The sequence below is a fragment of the Euwallacea similis genome, chromosome 24, assembly GCF_039881205.1.
Source record: "Euwallacea similis isolate ESF13 chromosome 24, ESF131.1, whole genome shotgun sequence".
Classification (NCBI taxonomy): Eukaryota; Metazoa; Arthropoda; class Insecta; order Coleoptera; family Curculionidae; genus Euwallacea; species Euwallacea similis.
The window spans coordinates 3004083-3025132 of record NC_089632.1 but is presented as its reverse complement, the minus strand read 5'-3'; the positions used below and the strand labels follow the sequence as shown (position 1 = coordinate 3025132).

Sequence of the window (21050 nt, the reverse complement as noted above, 5' to 3'; positions counted from 1 at the left end):
GTTGGGGGAGCTGACAATGAACCAGAAATTCGACGTGCCAGTTAACGAACTTCTAAGTCTGTATGAAATGAAGAAATTCATGAGTTACTTCGCGAACTAATTCCCGAAGAAATTGTCGGTTTAATGCCGTCTTAACACAAAGAAAGTTTGATCACTAAATATGGCGTGTTTACGTGTTCACAAAAAGAAATGGCCTGTTTTGAAAAAGCTGTTTGGTATATAGGAATGCGTGTAATCTACCCAAGAAACTTTGCATCAGAGCGGAAAGTATCCAATAATGATTATTTAACGCAGAAAGAGAAAGAGAAGATCGCGAAAGAAACACATCAGCTTTTACTTTCTCCGAAGCGAATGTATATGCGCCATTACGCAAGAAAGAGAAGATATCAATGGTGAAAGTAGAACAACCGCGCAGAGTGCATCGAACGGACCGGTTCTTGGTGAAATTGCGCAAGGTATAATCCCTGCTTAAAACAGATCCAGATTAAGACCGAGCGAGGCATTGAACCTCTTGCTCAGGGGCATTGCTCGGCCAATTGTTAGGGGTTAAATCCAGGGTTAAACACTTGCTATGGCTTCTATGTTAATATGATTTTATGGCTTAAATCGGTTTTTGGTTCACAAGGAAAGAGCAATTAATTTTAGTCGTTGAAAAAAAAAGTTCTAATTATAAAGATAAGCCCGTATTGTACCCTTCGCACCATTAAGGCACAATGGTTATGGTACTTATATGGCCCCCTCTGTGATAAAGGGGCAAAAAATGAATAAAACGTACGAAACAAAGATCATGCGTAATTGTCCTGAAAATTTATTTCTAATGACCGGAATTAAAGCCGGGAAACTTTCTTTAGTTATTTAATGTTTTCGTCGTATTAGTTCCGCCCTCTGATGGTGGAGTTAGGAATTTAAAAGATATTTGTTTAACCTGTCTTGCTTTGCAATTATGGAATATACAGCGCATTCTATCGTACATATTTAGCACTTGAGCGTTTTGGCTATTTCAAAAGTGAACCAATTTTTGCTTGCTGGTGAGAAAAATGAGATAAAACGTTGTCATGATGATTAATCAATTGTAACTAGAAAATAACAGAATTATTGGTTATCCTTCACAATGTTTATGTTTGTCTCCTCCATAGTTGTTTATGCTTGTCTTCTCTATATTTGTTTATCTGGCCTGCATATTTGTTTAAAAATATCTTTATAACAACAGGTATGTCATAAAGTTTGTTCACATACAATTCACTTTAGATAACAACGCGATCACAAAATTAACGCCTGATCAATCTTTATCCTGTTTACGTAATTAAGTTATGCCATTTCCAAAATATAACAAAATCGTCAAAATAACAAACATCTCGATAACGAAGAGCAACGACCCTTTATCGCCGAAAATATTTCTATTAAGCCACTTGTATATTGTGTGTATATCATGTGGAATAATGTTTTTTTTAACTTTATGTCACATAAAACTCGGAAATGATAGAATTTCATGTACCTGCTGAGAAATAAATAGATGAACTTAACAGCTTACTTCACCTTCATTTTAATTTCAACTTCAATATCCTCGCTAATATTCATTATAAGTAGTTCCAGGAAAGTCCCTCTCCATTGTTATCTTAGTTTTTTGATTGCGATAATTTTTTGATAAATATAGAAATTTCTGGGAACGGCAAGGGTTTGGTCCTCTTTCTAATATTTTCATTTTACACTGAGGGGCGAAATCCACGCAATCTTTGAAACAGACTTAGGAAAAAGTTTACAACTAACTACATATCACAATTAAAGTTTGCGGTAAGCCACGGCTTAGCTGACTCCATGGAGCGCAATAGGCCATAGAAACTCTACTTTGACACTTCTTGCATGCCTTCTAAAAAAAAAAAAACAAATGAAGATTCCATGGCCTGCCACCCATGAGCTAATCAAGCTGTCAAGGGCTTTTCGCGCTGGTGTCAGTTCGCATGGGGACACGCGAGAGTGAGAATAGAAATTTTTGACCAATCAACATAATAAAAATTTCTTTTTCACTCTCACATGTTCCTATAGACTCGCACCCCAGAATTTAACACCATCAACATTATATCATAACACATAGACATACCTAGATTTAGCGCTGGTTCCTTCGTTTCTCGAAAATCCATATTATTGGACGGTTCCGCCATTTGAGGGATAGAATGAACACTGCTGCTGTCAGGTGAAATAATCATGGTTCCAATCACCGAGGTTCAAAAAAAGATCCAAATCCAAAAGATCCCAAAACAAACAATCATTGACGTAACCGCGTCGATACGATATCACCGGCGAGTTGTCATTATCACGGACAACACAACAATGCCAATAGAAATTATGAAACACTTGCTCTTTAGGAGCCGAACCAACTCTAAGAGTGAAAGTCCGAGCTGATACTGGGGCTCTTCCGAACAGAATATAGTAAATATTGCAACGATACCTGAAGGGAAGAAGGGAAGCGGCAAACGCTCGCGCCAGAGTTCAACGTATTTTGAAGTTGGAGGTCACTGACAATAATGCCGGCGTTCTGGCCAATAGCGAGCCAGCGTTCAAGCGGCGATTGGCCAGGCGCTACGCAGCCCCACCTGGCGGTTGGAGTGGGAGCAAGTTCATCGACACAAACCTTGACTGAATTACCCAGACTTAGCGTGCAATGATCGGCCAAGGCCGCCTTTCCGCCGATCACTCTCGCAACACGTCGGCTGCCGAGCTGCTATTTTGTTTCTCGTTCTCGTTCTCTCCCGTCGCCGCCGCTCTTTACCAGGGTTAAACCACATTAACCAAAAACGACGTAACTTCACGGTTAAATCATGCGGATGACTTTGCATTTTGGCTGTTCAATGCCTCATGAATGACCATCTCGTTCAAATGTTACGACGATTTTACTCTATAGTGCTGTAGAAGCTCATGCGGACAGGCAAATTAACATATACATTTTTTGAAACACTTGCATGGAGATTTAGGGCGATAGTTTCGGTCTTTGCGCGGTTAACCCCTAATGCCTGCAGTTTTTCAGATAGTAAAATTAAGGGTTTTACCTATAGGGTGGTCACGTTTCGTTGGTAGGAAAAAACTGAGAGAGATGCAACGAGTCCGACTATTAAGCTGAGCTTGTCTATTGGTTGGAAAAAGATCCGACTATTTTCATTTGTTTGCGATATACGAGGGATATTTGAGAATTAGCCATTTTCGATTCTTCGCTGCCTTTTGAATTCACTTGTGTTAGCGAAAAAGCAAAAATGGTTCCTTATCAATTTTTTCCATAGAATGCATTGGCGTACGGGTTTGTGATGTATTTAATGAAATTAAACTTTTTTATATAATATGCATATTTTTGCACCATTAAACTAAATTGATTATTTTCTTTTCAACTACGTAATTAAATGTATAAAATATAAAATTAAAACAAAATTTAAGTCTTACATATTTTCGAGGTATATAAAAAGTATTATGATTGCCACAATTAAGCTATTAAAATATACAAAAAACTGAAAAAGATATTTTTACCATTATTTTTTAATCACATATCTTTTAGATAAATAAACAAAAATTCATCATTAAAAATTGAAACAATTACTATTTAATGGTGTAAAAATATACATATAGTGTCCCATTAAGAAAAAGGGAATTTCATAATATCTGGGAAATTGAAAATTTGATGAAAATGAGAGTACGCCCCTGAATTCTACGTAAAAAAACTATAAGTATCGAAATTGGCCAATGCAATTTCAAAAATCCCCAATATATCAGGAGCAAATGGGGATAACTCGATTCTCTTTGGACCAATAGGCTAAGCTCAAAAATCGAGCTCGTTGCATCTAGTTTTTTTTCCATACAAGGTACTAGAAATTCACGGCAATGTATGGAGAACCTCTAATCTGTAAGAGATGGAAGTTCGGTTAAATTAAGGCAAATATACGCAATTTAATGCTCATTCACAATACGCTTTAAAATTGGAAAAATTCCGAATGCTTCCGGGGAAAACGTGAAAAAAACCAGGCCCGTATTTAAAAGAATAAAGATAAAGTGAGTACTTGAAAAAGGAAACGTCAAATCTGACAAATGAAATTATTTCCAGAAAGAGGATACAAATGTGCCTTAAGTGTTGCTAGTTTTTGGAACTAATGTATAATATATACATATGCAGCCATAATACGAATGTAGCGAGAAGAATGAAGAAGCCTTACGATTAACCTAAATAATTGCTGGCGTAGGCGCAGTCCGGCTGTCCCGTGCCTTGTCGTTCATTAACTTGAACAAAGAATAATTATTACTTGTTCGACTTTTTTATGCGGCCTTCGTTTTCTTCAACGAATCTGTATTTACATCAATGACACCAGGTTCGTTCACCCTTTTGGGGTCGATATTAAAGCAGTTTACCAAGATGGGAATTACACTTGTTTGTCGTTCGCATGCGCATCATTTTAACGCAAAAGCCCACATTTAGCACGTGGGCATTTTACGTATCAGTTGGTTCTTGATTCAGGAAATATACATTTTGACCTTCAGCTGTCGATCATTACGTTAAAGTAGTAACAGTGAACGATTTAGTTATTTAATTGAATAATGTTAATTACGTGACACCCTCAATGGTCTCCTTGGAAATAGCCAAAAACAGCAAACGTTACTGTTAAGCATATACTCGGTAGGCGGTTATACCGACATTTTGCAGAATCATAATCCCGAGAAGAAATAAAACGATCTAAATTCATAATACACAAGATGGCCGGCGATATTGGCATTGACGAGAAGGTTGATGACTTCAGACCTTGAGCTGTTGTTGGTCCCCGCGAAAATATTTGTGTTTATTACGCGTTGTAAATCCCAAGGTTAAAACACGAAAATTGCTGTAGTGAAGAATGGCCCGAATTTTGATGGATGGAGGCTTATTTGAACTTCATCGATCGAAGACAAATACTCACATAGTAAATTTAATAGCAACGTTGAATTAATAGCGAGTTACACTGGTAGTACTCGCAACTGCGATCGTGAACATGGCGTTCGTTTTGAAAATAGCTCCTTATGTAACGAGCTAGGAAATGTATTTTTTTGCGTAACGAGCGGGATTCCATATGACTCGAGTTACCTAAAATAGCATTTTTCCTAACAAGTTTCGTAGGTGGCCGAAGAAGGAATGAGAAACTAATTCAAGTTGCGCCTCGTTTTAATGGCTAGTCTCACTTGTTCATCCAATTACAAATCGTTATGTAACTAGTTGCGAAATGAGACCCATGTGGTCACAAGTTTTGATTTCGAAAGCCGTCACTTCATTTGTCAAAATGGGAAAAAAGCGTGTTCTTTATAGACATAAAATGAAGGGTGGAAAAACGCCAGATAGGCATTGATATACGTATGAGAAGCATGTCTTGGATGAATTCATTTGGTAGTCTAGTGTCAGTGAGATGCTTGATGGTAAATAACAAATGACTTAATCAACGCCCTATATTTTAAATACATAAATATATAAATTCTATACGTTTGAAGCGTATTGTGTTATTTTTTTTTTTTTGAATAAGGCCGCATACACCAGTAAGGTTCACCAGTCGGTGAAACAGTGGTGTATCACATTATTTTGAATTAAGAATAATATTTACTCTGTACTAAGGGCTCGGGCCAACGCTCTTATTAACGTTTCGGTGATAAATGCTATCGTCAGAACTTAGAAAAGTCGAGTGGAAAAAGAGAAATAAATAGGCAAATACAAAGTATGGTGAATTAAGAATTAAGAACGAGTAAACATGAATTACGAATTATTCATTAAAAAATAAAATGGCCATTATTTTAATTTTCCTTAGACAATCCGAACTAACCTGCTCCAACCACAAATTCTGCAAGAAAACACCTGCTACTTGCTACTCTAATCAATACCTATCACATTCACAATACATAATTAACTTGACAGACAAGAGCGTCGCCGCGTCGCATATACGTACTTATACATAATAATATAAATTATAATGGAGGTCGGTGCCTTGATGGCAATGTTCGTCTTCTCAGAGTTCAATGCCAACCGCGACTTCTTTTTACATGGGTCCATGACTGGCCGTGGCCCGGTGCGAACGCCACGGGGCTCTATAGGTGATGACTGGCGTTGGTGCTCCTCCATCGTCCTGACACGCTCTGGTTCCTCGAGATTCGATAACATTCGCGAATTCCTTTAATTTTGAACTAATCATTTAACCAGAACCGCATTGTTTATTTGTTGTTGAAAGCGTCGTTATGTACTAAATCGTTACACAAATGTTCCTACAAGAAAGGCAGTGACAAAAGTACTCTCTCCATTTCAGCACCAAGAATGGTCATTTTCTAGCCGGGCCACTGACCTACAGGCCGCAGCGAACGTACATTGACGTCTTACGTTGTAGAACACTGCGAATAGCAGGTCACCGAGAGTCACTTACCCCACTGGTACAGAGAAGTCATTCGGTATCTGGTTTTTGGTGCGTGACAACACCAAAATTATATTTGCTGCACATTATGTGTTAAGTTTGGCGAGGATACAGTGTGTTCAAAATAATGATGTCCAGAACGGGGATCTCGTAGGTTGGTCAAATGGGGGAAACGAGGAAAAGGAATATTGCACATTCGCAGGAGTAGCTTCCCGGCGCAAACATATCTACAAAATTGATTATGGTTTTTCAGTTATTTAAAAAAAAATGAAGCTTTTGAACTTGGAAAAAATCCGAGTTATGGTAGGAGATAGTTGAAACTGAAAACCACTTTTCCATTGCAGTTTTTTTATACATAACATGACCGTCTTGGCCATGTTATATATAATTTTTTTTTATATAAAACATTTTGGTTCATTCTATGATATTTGGTTTGTCAAGGGTGATCATTGACTTTATTTCTAAATACGGCCCTGGTAACATTCTTGTCGGTGTTAAGGTAACTTTTTATTACAACTTCTTGTTTTGGTGTCTAACGACTTCTATTACTTTTCTAAAGGAAACATAGGAGGCTTTGGCTACTTGACAATGCCCAAGTCACATGACACTTGTCAAAGTTTTAAAATTTTTAATAAATCATTTAGTTTTTGATCGTTCATTTAACTGGTGATATAAAATTAAACAATATAAGACTCATTTGACAAATAAAGTGAAATTTCATGATCAAAACCGGTGACCAAACGGGTGTTATTTCTTCACTGTTTGCGAAATAAAAATTTCATTTCGTAACTCAATGAACAAATACGGAACCATTAACAACAATAATTGTTGAGCTGCAAGAATAACGTGTATATAGACCGTTTTTTTGCGATTCCTAACTGTATATCAGAATTAGAAAATTTTAAACTTGCGTGCGGAATATGCACTTCACCGCATTCATTTAGATGTGAGAGCTGTTAAACTTTTTTCGCACTGAGAGCGACAATTTCTTTTTCTATGATGTCAGAATATTGCATAATTATAATCTGAAAAATGATACCGAAAAATTGGATTTCCGTATTATTTGTTTCATTTCCTATGGATTGCGCGCGCAACGATGAGGAAATAAGCTTATTTTACTTTATGTTAATCTTCCCTTACATTGATATCCGGGGCAACGAGATAAAACAAATAGATATCTACAGTTTGGCACCGATTTTGATCACAGCACTTCCCACCTCGGTATGTAGAATAGTTTCGGTCGTACTGAAAACCGTTTTTTACACCAAAAACGGTATTGTCCTCATGACCAAATTATGCACAATTTAACTGATTTCATATTTAACGAATTCCTAGAATTCCATGAATTAAATCTGGGAAATCCCAATGAAGATTGTCTGAAGAATTCACTTACTGTCAAAAGGTGTATATGCTACATTTAAGGTTGACTCTTACTATACGTTGCATTTCCATTCTATTTTCGTTTCGTATGCATTATCTACAAAAATCGTACGTAATCTATACGAAAGAGATACGGAATAGAAACGGAATGCATGCTGTAAATCAACCCTGAACGTACGTATCGGAAACTAGACCAATATCAGTATAACCATGAGTACCCATTGTGCAGACCCCATACCACGATTTTGTGACAGGTCGCCCATTAAGCTCCCAACAAAAAATTAATTGCCACGGTTCGGACGAAGGCTCAAACGAGAAATAAAGGCATTTTGGAAGAATGGTTGAAGGTTAACGAAGATTATTAAGTTGTCACATGGATTTATCCAAGAAAACTTTTACAATGTAACGCCCTTGAGCCTGGTTACACGGATACAGGCAGAAACGTTTAAAAATTGCGGTGATTTCATGGACAAGCACGTGTATATCCTATAGTGTCTCAAAGATTTATGCATATACAAGAACAGATCTTAAAAAACTGGAAAAAATTAAATGGATCAGGGTTAGTTTCGGTTAATTCAGGTTAGTTCAAGTTAAAGTTAATTGATGAAAAACTTACTTAAATAGATAAGCAGGACACAACTGATAGAAGAATAGCAAACAAGATGGAAAACACACGATGGATGGGCTAAAATCTTCATATCCGACGTCAAGGAATGTAACACCAGGAAGTGGTGAGAAGTAAAATAACTTTCTGATTCAATAGCAAGACATGAAGTATTGGGTGTGTATTTATATATAATAAAAAAAAGGACAAACAAATCCTGCTAGTTTATTGGTACTTTCGGAAATTTGAGAACGAAAGAAGTGCTGCCGAATCATGCAGAAAAGCGATAACCGAAGAAAATATTGCGGCCTGTATGTTGTAATCGGAGGACAAATGGAATGTGGCCAACAAAATGATTATAAGCATAGTGAAGAAATAGATCCCATTCATGAAAAAAAATAAGGAGTAAGACGGATTTTTCAGGATCAAAGTTCGATTTGATCTTTGGCAGTCAATTGGAACTGAAAAAAAAAACGAAGTAATAGACTGGTAAGGAAAAAAGGGTGTGAAACCAGAGAACCATAATCTGGAAATGAGAAGAAACTAAGGAAAATTTACACTTCTCCCCCTTAAGTAATGCTAATCTAACGGTCCCAGAAGAGGAGAAACACTGAGTGAAAAGAGGAAAGAGGTTTTAATGGGTAATTGCCAATGCCTATCTGTGCTTGAGTCCCACACTCCCAGACCGATTAAGATCTTACCACCAATAGTCTAGTGTACGTAAAAAACCACTTCTCCAACTTCTATATATTTCCATTTTATTTATTGGGTTTGTCTATTTTATTGGCAATATTATAAGGATCATTAAACTATCTAGTCATGTTCCAATATCATTCGGCAGATATTTCAAATTAATCCTATGCTCATGGTTAAAAAAAATAATAAATAAATAAAAATCGTTTCAACTATAAAGGATCTAAAACGGTTGTTTTAATCAAAATTCTCTGCAGATTAATTCAAATTATTCTGGACAATATGGTGCACAAAATAATATAATTATAAGAGTTTGAAAAATGTATCTTTTATCGTTATTTTGAATATAAGTAAAAACGTGGGTACAGCATTGCAAAATAAATTTTTGTGTATTTTTGTATGAAAAAACATATATATTTTTTGTCAATTGACAAAGAAATCTTCTAAAGACTTAAAACCGTCAGTAAAGCTTCATCTTTAATGCCTAGGTAATAACACAAGTAAGACACTAGAGTCATTAGACGCTTTTTCACCGTATAATTTTTTTATGTATTAAACCTTGAAAATACGTAATAAAATTGCTATCTCTTCCGCATAAATCGGAAATTATGGAGGATGACCGGTTATTGCGCCATAAAATGGCGAACTTAACTAATATATTACGTGTGAAAAAGGAACTATTTATATGAAAAATTTTGGGGAGAACCACCTTTATCAAACACTCAGTCTTGTAAAAAATAATTATACGTATGACGCTTTAATTAGGGTTGCCCAATAAACCTAAACTGTGCCTAAAGAGGGTCTCATAATGTCCCATCATTTTCAGTTTGTTCGGTCTTTTTTGACTTTTCTTTCTGCACTAGGCTGCATCTTTATAGTACCAATAAAAGTGAAGAATGCAGTGTTGGACAAAACGAGTCTATGTACCATGAAATTTTCGATAAATAACCAGAGAGACAAGGGTTGACCCTTTCAGCGTATCGTAGAACGTAGTATATCATATACAGTATGTTCCCAGATGGAATTGCCAAGAGGAGGAAGTTTCTTATTTTTCATTTTACAAGAAAAATATATTCTTCGTGAAAGCTTTTGCTTGTTTCAAAACGGTTGCATCAGTTTTCATCATTTCAATTTTCCTTTTCGTTACAAAGAAATATCGAAAAATAGGTCGATTTAGTCGAGAATTTCTCTAAGTCCCAAAAATCAATTCTCATTTTCATACCCTAATCTAGATTTTTATCATTAAATTTTTACAAAAATTTAACAAAAAAGAGGAAACATGAATAAAAATTTCACTCGATAGGCGTTCAAATCATAGATAATCAATATTTTTAGCGAGACATTGCATTCTCTGATCAAGCCACCAATGGTACTGTTTCATCTCGGCATGTAAGGTACTGAAGCCATCACAATCCATATTTCCGAATTGCCCGTAATGGAAAATATTCAGCTAAAGTGAACATATGGTATACGATTTCTTACCATGGTATTTTACCATATTTTTTTAAAAATTCAGTTAATCAGCACACGTATTTAAGTATGTTACAATATTTTCTAAACGAAAAGTTGGAGGATCTACCGATTATTTATCGCGCGAGGTGTTACTTTCAATATGATGGTTGTTCTGCCCATTATGCCCAAATATTTGTATAATGCAGAACATTTGGAGGAGAGGATCAGAGATGCTGTGGCGTCTTTACCACTTGAAGAAATCCGAAGAAGTTATAGAGAACTGCATCAAAGACTTCAGCTGTGCGTTTAAGAAGGTGGTGAATGGACCGAGTAAAATTTTCATTTGTTCTTTCCCCTTTTTTGTTGAATTATTGTAATAAAAATTTAATAAATAAAAATCTAGATTATGGTTGCTATGAAAAGGAGAACTTATTTTTGGGACTTAGAGAAATTCTCGACTAAATGGACCTATTTTTCGATATTTCTCTGTAATAAAAAGAAAAATTGAAACATTGAGAACTGATTCAATTATTTTTGAACAAGCAAAAACTTTCATAAAGAATGTATTTTTCTCGTAAAATGAACAATAAGAGATTTTCTCCCCTTAACAATCCCATCCGGAGACATACTGTATATGGAAATAAAGAGTATATATACAAATATAATTTGTTTTCTTTTTTTATTATTGATTCTTTTATTTTATTATTTATTCAGTCTTAGTACAATCTGTTTCGTTGTTTGTATATACTGATCAGTTTGGTTCTGTTTCATCTATATGTTTTTCGTCTTTTAAGCCATGATTGTAAATATCAAGGCAGTAAACGTTACAAAGGAAGGTGAAAGCGGCAATCCGTGAGGGAGCCCTTATTTATGAGAAAAAGGGAAAGAAAGGATATCATCAATTCGCACTTCTAACTGTTTTCCAACAGTTTTTTGATGATGCTAATTTGGCATTTTGGCGATTGAAATGTATAGAATTTGTAGAGTAGATCACTGTGTCGGACATTGTCAAATGCTTTATTAAAGTCCATAAATAGACTTGTTGATCTTAGACCGTTTAGATGTGTCGTCAGTATGTCGTTCGTCAAGGCAAAGTGTGGGTAAATAATTGAGTGTTTCGGTTTAACACCAAATTGAGACATGGCCGTATGTTTTCCGGTCAGTTACTGAGGCCTGTTTTTAATTACCGCCCGCAAAAACCATAGTTATCACCGGAAGTCATGTAATTAGTCAGTAATTTTCTTCTTGTGTATTGTCCAATCCATTTTTTTGGGATAATTTAGAGGTTCATCAATAGCAATTGCCTCTCATTTTCAATCTTCCTGATGCGTCGACTGCAGCAGAAACCGAAGGGTAATCGCACTCGCTGCAGGCGTCATCGAACCCGCTGATCGGGACCGTTAGGTGTACCTCCGTCGCGACGACGTGATGCAACGATCCCTGGGGGCCGATGACCCATCTTCCACCTCTACCAGTTAAAAATCCGAAAGATTCTTATAGCTATTACGATCTGCTGCGATATTACGTCGAACTGGTTTCGACATTCGAATTGATTGATTGACGGTTGCGGAATGACGCCATTATCAAATCGGAGGAGCTAAAGAATAGATTTTGGTCTTTCCAGTCCGACCTAAGGAATATCGTTTTTGGTTTGGGGAGCTGCTGCGTTGCCAGTGCCAATTAAATACAGAGTGTCCAAGGTAAGGAGGATGACAACGGTAATAGATACGGACTCGGCTAAGTGGGAGGAAAGTTGCGCATTCAAGGGAGTAATTTCACGGGACAAGCGGATCTACAAATTTGTTTTTGGTTTTTCAGCTATTTCGAAGAAACGAAATTTTCGAATTTCTTTTTCGTTTTTTTTTTATTTCTACCGTTAGATTTTCCCTGTAAATCTAGCTTGCTTTGGATTCGTTTCTTATAAACATCCATAGATAAATTGCATCCACCCATTCTCAGAGAGAGAATAGAAATGCTACCAGCCAGAGTACTTGTCATCCCGAAACGTTGGAAAAAGTGATACAAAATTGTTAAAAACAAAAATAGTGCGTAAATTGCTATGTGAAACAGATCAAAGAATTTCTAACAAAAAGTTGCCTTAAGATCGACAAAAATCATGTCAGGGGTGTATTTAAAAAAAAAGTTGGGGACCATTCTTGACAAACAAAATGCCATAGGATGAAATCAAAACTATCATGTCAGGTATATAGAACTGCAATGGAAAAGTACATTCAGTTCTCGTTTATCTCTTACCCCGACTCGATTTTTTTTTAATTCGAAAAAAAATTTGCTTTCAAAATTACTGAAAAACCAAAAATAATTCTGAAGATTTGTTTGTATCATAAAACCACTCCCTTGAATTCGCAGCTCTTTCTTGTTTAATCAGGTCTGTATCTATTACTGCTTACGACACCCCCATATTGGAAACATTCTTATCTTGGACACACTGTGTATCAAGTTTATTCGAGAAACCAAACTGCTCGGTTATTCCCGAATGAAACGCAACATTAACTTTGGGATTTCGGAAGTTATATCTTTTTTCAAATCTCACTAACTACACAAGTCAGAACGCAGACTTATCATACATTTACCATCGCGATAGTAAGTCAAATTGCTTCATATAACCGATTTGAGGGCATTGGCACTACAAACGCACCTTGCGCACAAAGAACATTTCTGTTGAACATTCATGTCGGAAAAGTCCATAAATAAGTCGCTTATAATGTGAGCATGCACCAGTATAATACCACGGCATAGTCGGAGTAACGGAGCTGACGAGACTATTATCACCGCCATTGTCGAGGTCAAAATCCTGCAGCCGGAGTTGAAAAATTCTAGATATGTTTCTTATAAAAGAAAGAGGTTATTGAGAGTCAATTGGATTTTTAAGCCGGCATTGGCAGCCTATGTAAGTTGACACATATAAGACGGTGCATAGAGCATCCCCGAGCCATTCAAACGGCTTAGAGCCTGCATGAAAGTGAGCCTGACCAAGAGATTCTTCTAAACGCAAATTCGAAATTAATAAACATTCAGCGATTCAACGATTACAAAATTGTTATGATAAAGTTTACGTTACCGGTTGTAGTAAATGCTGTCGAGTCAGCAGTTGAATGACTTTCTACCGCTATAAACAATCGTACCACATACTCGCAAACAAATTACGACCAATTGTTTACGTTCGGCATTCTCATTAAATAATTTGTTACAAAATCGCTTTGTTTATGTTCCTGGTGCAGAGGCGCAAACTCCAATTGATGCCAAAAATTCAGAAATCTGTGCTTGTACTTAACAAAACGAAAATGGTGATGGTAGCTTGAAGAAGAAATGTTGGAGAGAAATTCTAAACGCGCCGTGTTACTGACGAAAAAAAGAGCCGATAGCAAAGTGTCATTGACTTTGGAGTGATTTTTCTAGTAAGGTCGAAAAAGAATAAAAATAGTCTCGAAAAATTTCGTTATTTTTCAGATGAATGTTAAACCACTCGGAATATCATATGTGAAAACGGCATTTCGTTTTCGGCATAATTTAACCAAGGTTGCGTCTTTTTCCGTTTTCGAGGTTCCAATGAAGTGCCAAAAACCGATATTCAAAAATATGCTGAAAAATTGATTTTTGATCCTTTTCATGCAGGATATTATTCCGGAAAACGTTCGAACTCTTCGAATACATTTTTTAAAGAGACATTATTTGATCTTTATCTGTGCCGTGATTGTTCAATAATAAAATATGATGTCAATGACATTTTTTTAACAACCCGAAATATTGACCTTCCTACGTAAAAAGCCCATTATTTTACAAACATTGTTTACAGAGAGACTATATATATTTCAAAAATTATCTAATAACGTAACAAACAAAGAATCGTTTAATGCACAGCCGGAATGGTTGTGCCACGCGAGTGCGTGTAAGAACTTCCTTGGGAGTTATGTACACTATGTTTCCTATGACCAAGAACCTGAACTGGAACTAATCATAGATCATATACAGAATGATTCATTAACAATAGGACAACGAAATCTACAGGTATTACACGTCAAATAGTAACAATTGGAGTAAATATACCTTATTCAAAACTTGATAGTTTCGGATATACAGGGTGTTGAAAGTTAAAATTTTAATTAATTTCTTTGCCATTATTTTAAAAATATTTAGGTTAGACATTTGAAAATTTGTAAAGTTGTGTTTTTTGGGTGACGAGTAAGATACCTTTTGCAGTTTCCGCGTTGGTAATAGACGGTGCCACATATGGTCAATTTTACAGGATTTAGAGTTAATAACTTTTTACCCTGTATGTCTAACACGAAATTTGGTTCAAAATCTAAAAAAGCAATCATATTTCCATTAATTATATATTTTTGTTTCATTTCGATATCTAGATCCGTTTTCGAGAAAAATCTATTAAACGAACATTATGTTTGAATTTAATGATACGAGAAATTAAACGCCAAACCAACCAAGTATAATAGTATTTTCATTTTCTAGAACATATAATTAGTCACCAAATAAACATAACTTTACAAACTTTTAAGTGTTTACCCTAAATATTTTCAGAATAATGGAAAAAAATAGAATTGAAATTTTAACTTTCAACTCACTATCAACTTTCGAATAAGGCACATTTTCTCAAATCGTCACCATTTAACGTGTAGTATCTCTAGCTTTCGGTTATTCCATTATTAATAAATGAACCTATATAAAAACAAAAAACTTACAAGTTTGCCCAACAAGAAATCGAATCCGGGTAATTGCGGAAATTTCATTATATCGAATTAAGTAAAAAGGTGACACCGAGGAAACTTGCAAATTAGCTGTTTGTTTATGTATCGATACCCCTCCTCCTGCCAATCAAACGAATTGTGCACAGCCCGGTATGCAACATCACAATCGTGGTGTTTCGCCTACCAATTGTGATACCCTTGGAAATCAGGATATGAAAAATTACCTCTGCGGGTTTGAATTGAAGACGTGCGCCAAACACGGGGCCCCAACCCCTCAATCCACCTACTGGTAACTAAACTCACGGGAAAAAGAATAATAGACAGACACATGGCAAGTCCCAATCATGTACCGTTATCCGGACGTGCGCTAAAACCCAAATTATGACGGTTCATCATAGATTTTTTTGAAGGCCTTTGTTCATTACTTCCGTGTTGGTTATTAGATGCTTTACATCTTGGTTTTCGAGCAGGGCCCCTCTTTAAATTATAGAGTGCAAAATTCACTCGTTTCGATAACAGCCTGAATACGAAATGTATTTCGTGTATCCATCTGGCAGATGCCGGTGTTAGGCGTGGTTCGAGTCGTACCCACTCGATGCATTATATAAATTTGTAAGTAAGCACCAATGTCTCTTTTACACGTGTCAGGAAGATACGCAAAAATGCCAAAGTACTATTTCCAAGGCCTTTGCAAGTAATAAAAAAGGGAAATATACACAATAGTTATTTACCTAACAAGTGCAAAATGTGACACTTTACCGCACGCTGATTGCAGTTGGCCGAACGACGCGAAGCGCTCAAGAATTAAGTGCGTTAAAGCTGCTTTCGCACGTGTTAGACGCACAATATTTTCCCTACGAGCACGTGTGTGTTAAATTCATTGTGTTCTGTAAGTGCAATTGCATATTAGCGGGCAGAGAAATCTATCCATACACACTTACGATTAGAAATTTTACTGCTCGCATGTTAAAAAACCTTTACGCTGACGCTTGATTTGCGTGCGATGAAACTTTTTACCCCACATGTGTTAAGTAATGTACTAATTTCTTGCGAGCTGAAAGTATGCGTCCGGCAAAGCCACTTTAATGCACGCTCCCATGAAAGGAGTTCTCACGATTCGATCTCATTAATAAAAAAAACACGAAGGCATGACAGTGGATGACGTGGGGTTTGTAATGTAGGCCAACATTTTTGGGGGATTTACTGGTGTCACTTTTCTTTCAAAAAACCGATTTACCGAAGGATTGTTACGGTCAGAACTGAGCAAAAACGATAATTATAGTGTGTACACACGCAATGGTATTGCGTTTGATCCGCTGCTCATTGCCAAGGCCAAAAAGCAAACTAAATAATTTTCACATTAGCGCTAAGAACCTCCAAAAGTATCTCGTCCATTTTTGTAAATCGAATGGTATTGACTTAAACAATTTTATCATAGTTGTTGCCCTTGAAAATTCGAACCAGAAGTCAACAAACTCGACAATAATCGCGATTCTTGACGAGGCCCCAAGAAGCAGGAACGCGACTGTTTTTTTCTATTACGGATTTCATCGATCGGAACCCATTTATAAGTGCGTAATCGTATATTAACAATCAACGGCTGCCGTCATAGAACAGTAGGATTGTTAATTTATAAACAAGTTGAGCTTCCGGTGCGGGGGTTATTGCACTATTCAAGGTGAAACATCTAAGAAAGCTAATAAATATAACGGGGCCCCAATGTCCCATACGTTACATCTCTGGTGTTGTTTTCGTGCGAGTATTACGTCAGCTTATTATGGGGACTATTATGACATAAATCAAATAGAAGGAGCTAGGACTACCCCAGATTTTTTTGACCAAGCAATAACGCGTGGTGCTCAAGACGATAGAAATGTTAAGTCCAAGCGAAAATGCACGATAAAGGGTGATCTTCTCTAGGACTACAAAAATGTGATGAAAATAACGAAGTTCCTTTAGCTGGAGAGTTTTTTTTTTATTGTGGATACCACGGCTTTGCTCCTATCAAGCTTCACATCACATCCCAATGGTGCTTCCGCACGAGCAGGTAACACCCAATTGAACTTCACATTCACGTCTTGAGTTTCCAAAACAAATTGAAGTACCCAATTGACACATTATGTCAAAATTGACATTTAAAGTTCAAAGTCAATTCGCCATTACTGAAGTTGTTCAAAAACTGCCCAAAATCAAGAATGACTACTTCGAAAACAGTTCAGAATCGGAATATTTCAGGTTAGCGAACTTCTCCGCGACCTGCCATGGAAAACACATGCTTTTCTCCTATCGAAGTAACGAAAGTCGCCAAATGCCGAATTTGACAAATTAGCGAACTCAAAAATTCAGCAAATGCAAAGTTTGAGCGTGTGGCAGATTTTTAGGCAGTCAACCGTAAATGTAGAGCCTTAATTAAGTGGTAGAAAATTTGACACTGACTATAGATAACAGATCAATTTATCCAAGACTATCTCTTTATTAGGCTAAATTGCGGAATTTTTGAATGTTTATTTGTTTTCATAAACAATTTACAACTGTGATGGATGAATGAGTAACGTTAAAAAAACTGCACAAAACTTGACATTTTCTACATCTAATACTTCACATATTCTACATCTAACCTGAACTAACCTCAAACATTTTTTTAACGTAGCTGTTGCCAACCTGAACTAACCCGAAATATGCTCAAAGAATTCCGAGGCGACTGCAAAAAATTATCAGGCTTTATGCAGTTGGAATTTCTGCGTTGCCATAGTTTTCGTTCACTTTCGTGAATCTCCCTGTATATGAATATATGGCTGTCAGACCACTACCTGTCATTCCATGACCTGGAGCTGTTATTCGACCAGTAGAAACAGCAAAGACAACACAAGCTATTTTTTTGTTTACAATGTTGTTGTTTATATGGTCTTTGTTGTTACTTTTCCCTTCAAAAACAATTCGCAAGAAAAATGGCAAGCATTTCAAGCATTTGCCCCTGTAAACTTAAATTTAATGTTAATTTTAATGTTTAGCTGCGAATTGATTTTAATTTCGATATTTAAAGCTTGATTCGCACAAACGCTTTGATTTCGGAGTTTAAGAAGGCCATAATTTCCGACTTGTGGACTTAGAATCGACATCCGGCTGCACCGAGGCTAAACCCAAAAATGAAGCAGAATGCGGATTTCTTCTTAGAAAACTGCAGTACCTAGCATCAACTGGGATGTAGTGTTAAGCATGGGCTAGCCCGTATGGTGGAATTAACCTGAACTAACCTTACCACTGAGAGTGCGATAAAACGCGTGCACGTTCAAAGTCAACTCGAATAAACCGATACCGACATTGGGAGGTTTGTTCGTTAAACTAGTGTCTCGTCTAGCCTAGGATATTACACGGGATGGGAAAAGTTATTGAACTTCAGGGCCGGTGCGAACAGCCTGTCCGATGACACTCGGAAAAGAGGTCGGCCCCCCGAATGGGGTCGAGGAACGCTCGCAATCGGAGTGAGTGACCTCGATTGCGACGGCGAAGAAACGTAGGCATGTCAGAAGGTGCTCTTTCACAACTATGTAGGATAGGAAATCTTATCTGTATCGTCTTAGCAAAGAGGAAAAAAGGCGTCTGTACTCCGACTAAGGAATACCGCAGAGGTTGTAAATTATAGTTAAATTCCGGATTTTAACATTCCTTTTAATCCTACGCATTTTTAGATGGTTTCCCAATTAATTCCGTTAGAAGAAGCAATTGCTGCTTACCTCTTAACGCCAAATCCCCGTGCCAAACAAGCCACAAGTAAGTCACTTTTCTTGACTTTCCAAGGACTTTTTCAAGTCCTGGTCTGCCTCTAGGGTTCCATTAATTCACACATCATTAATTTTAAATAGAATTTCTAACTGATTTGTCTTCAAATCACTAAATAATTAACGAGATAATCCATAACATTCTGACATTTCACAATAGCTGTCTCCTCAATGCGCCGCCGCGTCAAAACAAACAAAAATTCAAGGCCTACTGAAACTTGAAATTTAAGGTCTACTAAGTAATCTAGCGGCCGTTATGCATATGAAAGTTTTAGTAGGCCTATTTCAAAAGGACATATTTGCGGGGGCTTGGGGTATTACGTGTTTCTTACTATTGAAGCGTGTTATTCTTCTGCACTGTAAAGATTAATAAGCCTTATTACGTGTTTGCCGACAGATGTAAAATTTTTATATGCCTACAGAGCCACGTGTCTCTTGCGTCTTTCTCGCCCTTGTAAAATTGTTGGGTAACTCATAATTGTCATAATATGAATGACGTTAGTCCAAGAATCTCTGCATGTAGCTTGCTTAGCCACCATTGCCTCTCTCTCTCTTGATTTTGATCCATAAACCTCACGTGGGTTATAAGCACTTTTTTGTAATCCTAAAGTTGCCTAAAATGCATTGCTTACTATTTAGTACTGGGTCTTGATCGCAAGTAAGATTTTCCCGCAAGGCATCAAACGAAGCATTGACCGTAATTGGCTCGACGCGAATGGGGTCGAGGGCCTTACGATACAGTGTGACTGACCTCGATAGTGAGGCAAGCGGCAGAAGAAAAGGGCGACCGGATCAGTGTAACGACTCGTGAGAATTCTCTAGGAATAGGAATGACTGATATACAGGGTGGTCCTTAAGTTGGGGATTTCCTTCTACCAACAAATAAGGCTTGGAAAAAATTTTTTTTTCATTGGCATCCTAGTAAAAGTCCCAGTAAAAAAAAATTTTTTTTTTAAATCTTTGCTCAACCGTCTGGGATATTTGAGTGAAATTTTGTATTTGTTGATAACTACAGAGGAAAGCAATTTTTTCATAAAAAAAATATTCTCAGTACTAACAATGGCGCGAGTACTAGCAGATAATTTTTAAATAGAAAAATGACACGCCACTGTTCTTTCGGAAAATAAAAATAAACTTTGATTTCTATCTGAGAATGAAAGGTTGAACAAGTCTTTTTCGTCCAACATACAATTTTCGAGCAAAAAATAAAATTCGTTTTAATGCATGCCGGTAACACATAGATGAATATGACCGAACGACGGAAACAAAACATTTTTTTTGTGTAAAATTTTTTACTGCACACGTGCGGCAAAGTGATTCTTTCAGTCCCCAAATGTGTGCGTAAAGTAGCTTTACCGCTTATTATTGTTTGAGTTATATTTTCTGGTAAAAGGAATTTCCAATTTAGAAATCACTCTATACAGACAAATGATTTTTCATTCTTTCACTACAAACTAAATCAGCTGAAAAAATGTACCTATCTAAATTTCTTCGTAGTCAAGTATAAGATAATTTTATTTGTTCGATAGGTTGGTGTACTGGATTCATTACTGGGATTTATCAGGGGAAATTTAAAGCAAATACATAACAACACATAGTGTTTATTACCGAGTAAATATACGAGTCTACGAGTGAAGGACTGGAAAGATTGCGTTCGTTATAATACTTTGATAACAAGCATGCTGCGCCATCTGTACGGACAGCGCGAACGTTATGACTTACCTAGAGCGCTACAGATGGCACTACCAGTCTGTTAAGTTTTAAGTTAAATTGGACAAGGACGCATCAACGAGTTCGAACAGTAGGCGGTTGCCTGCCGTAAATAATATGTTGGTTGGTAATTACCTTATTTTTTAATTATTTTTTAATACATATGACCAGGGTGGCGCCTTTTTGATAGATTTAGGGGGTTTAAGTAAAAAATAATGAAATCTGACTGCATATTTTCGACGAAATTTTATGGTGTGATTGTTTCATTCCGTAAAATTCTGTTTTTCTGGTCATTATTACCTGACTTGACTCGTTT

At 36.6% G+C, this 21050-nt stretch overlaps 2 protein-coding genes across 4 annotated transcripts in view; both read right to left on the bottom strand.

Annotated features, from left to right (window-relative positions):
* Ifrd1 (Interferon-related developmental regulator 1) overlaps positions 1-21050 on the bottom strand; it is a 176433-nt gene that overhangs the window by 98495 nt on the left and 56888 nt on the right. The gene's annotated exons all lie outside the window — the stretch shown is intronic.
* Positions 1-21050, bottom strand: part of Eip75B (Ecdysone-induced protein 75B) — a 77634-nt gene that overhangs the window by 18048 nt on the left and 38536 nt on the right. The window contains exon 1 of one of the 3 annotated variants that reach the window (XM_066402114.1): positions 2099-2229. The exons of the other annotated variants lie outside the window; for them this stretch is intronic. Within the exon in view, the coding sequence (XP_066258211.1) occupies positions 2099-2204 (106 nt within the window). The 5' untranslated portion in view covers positions 2205-2229. Of the gene's footprint in view, positions 1-2098; positions 2230-21050 lie in introns of those variants that run through there. 3 annotated transcript variants of the gene reach the window in all.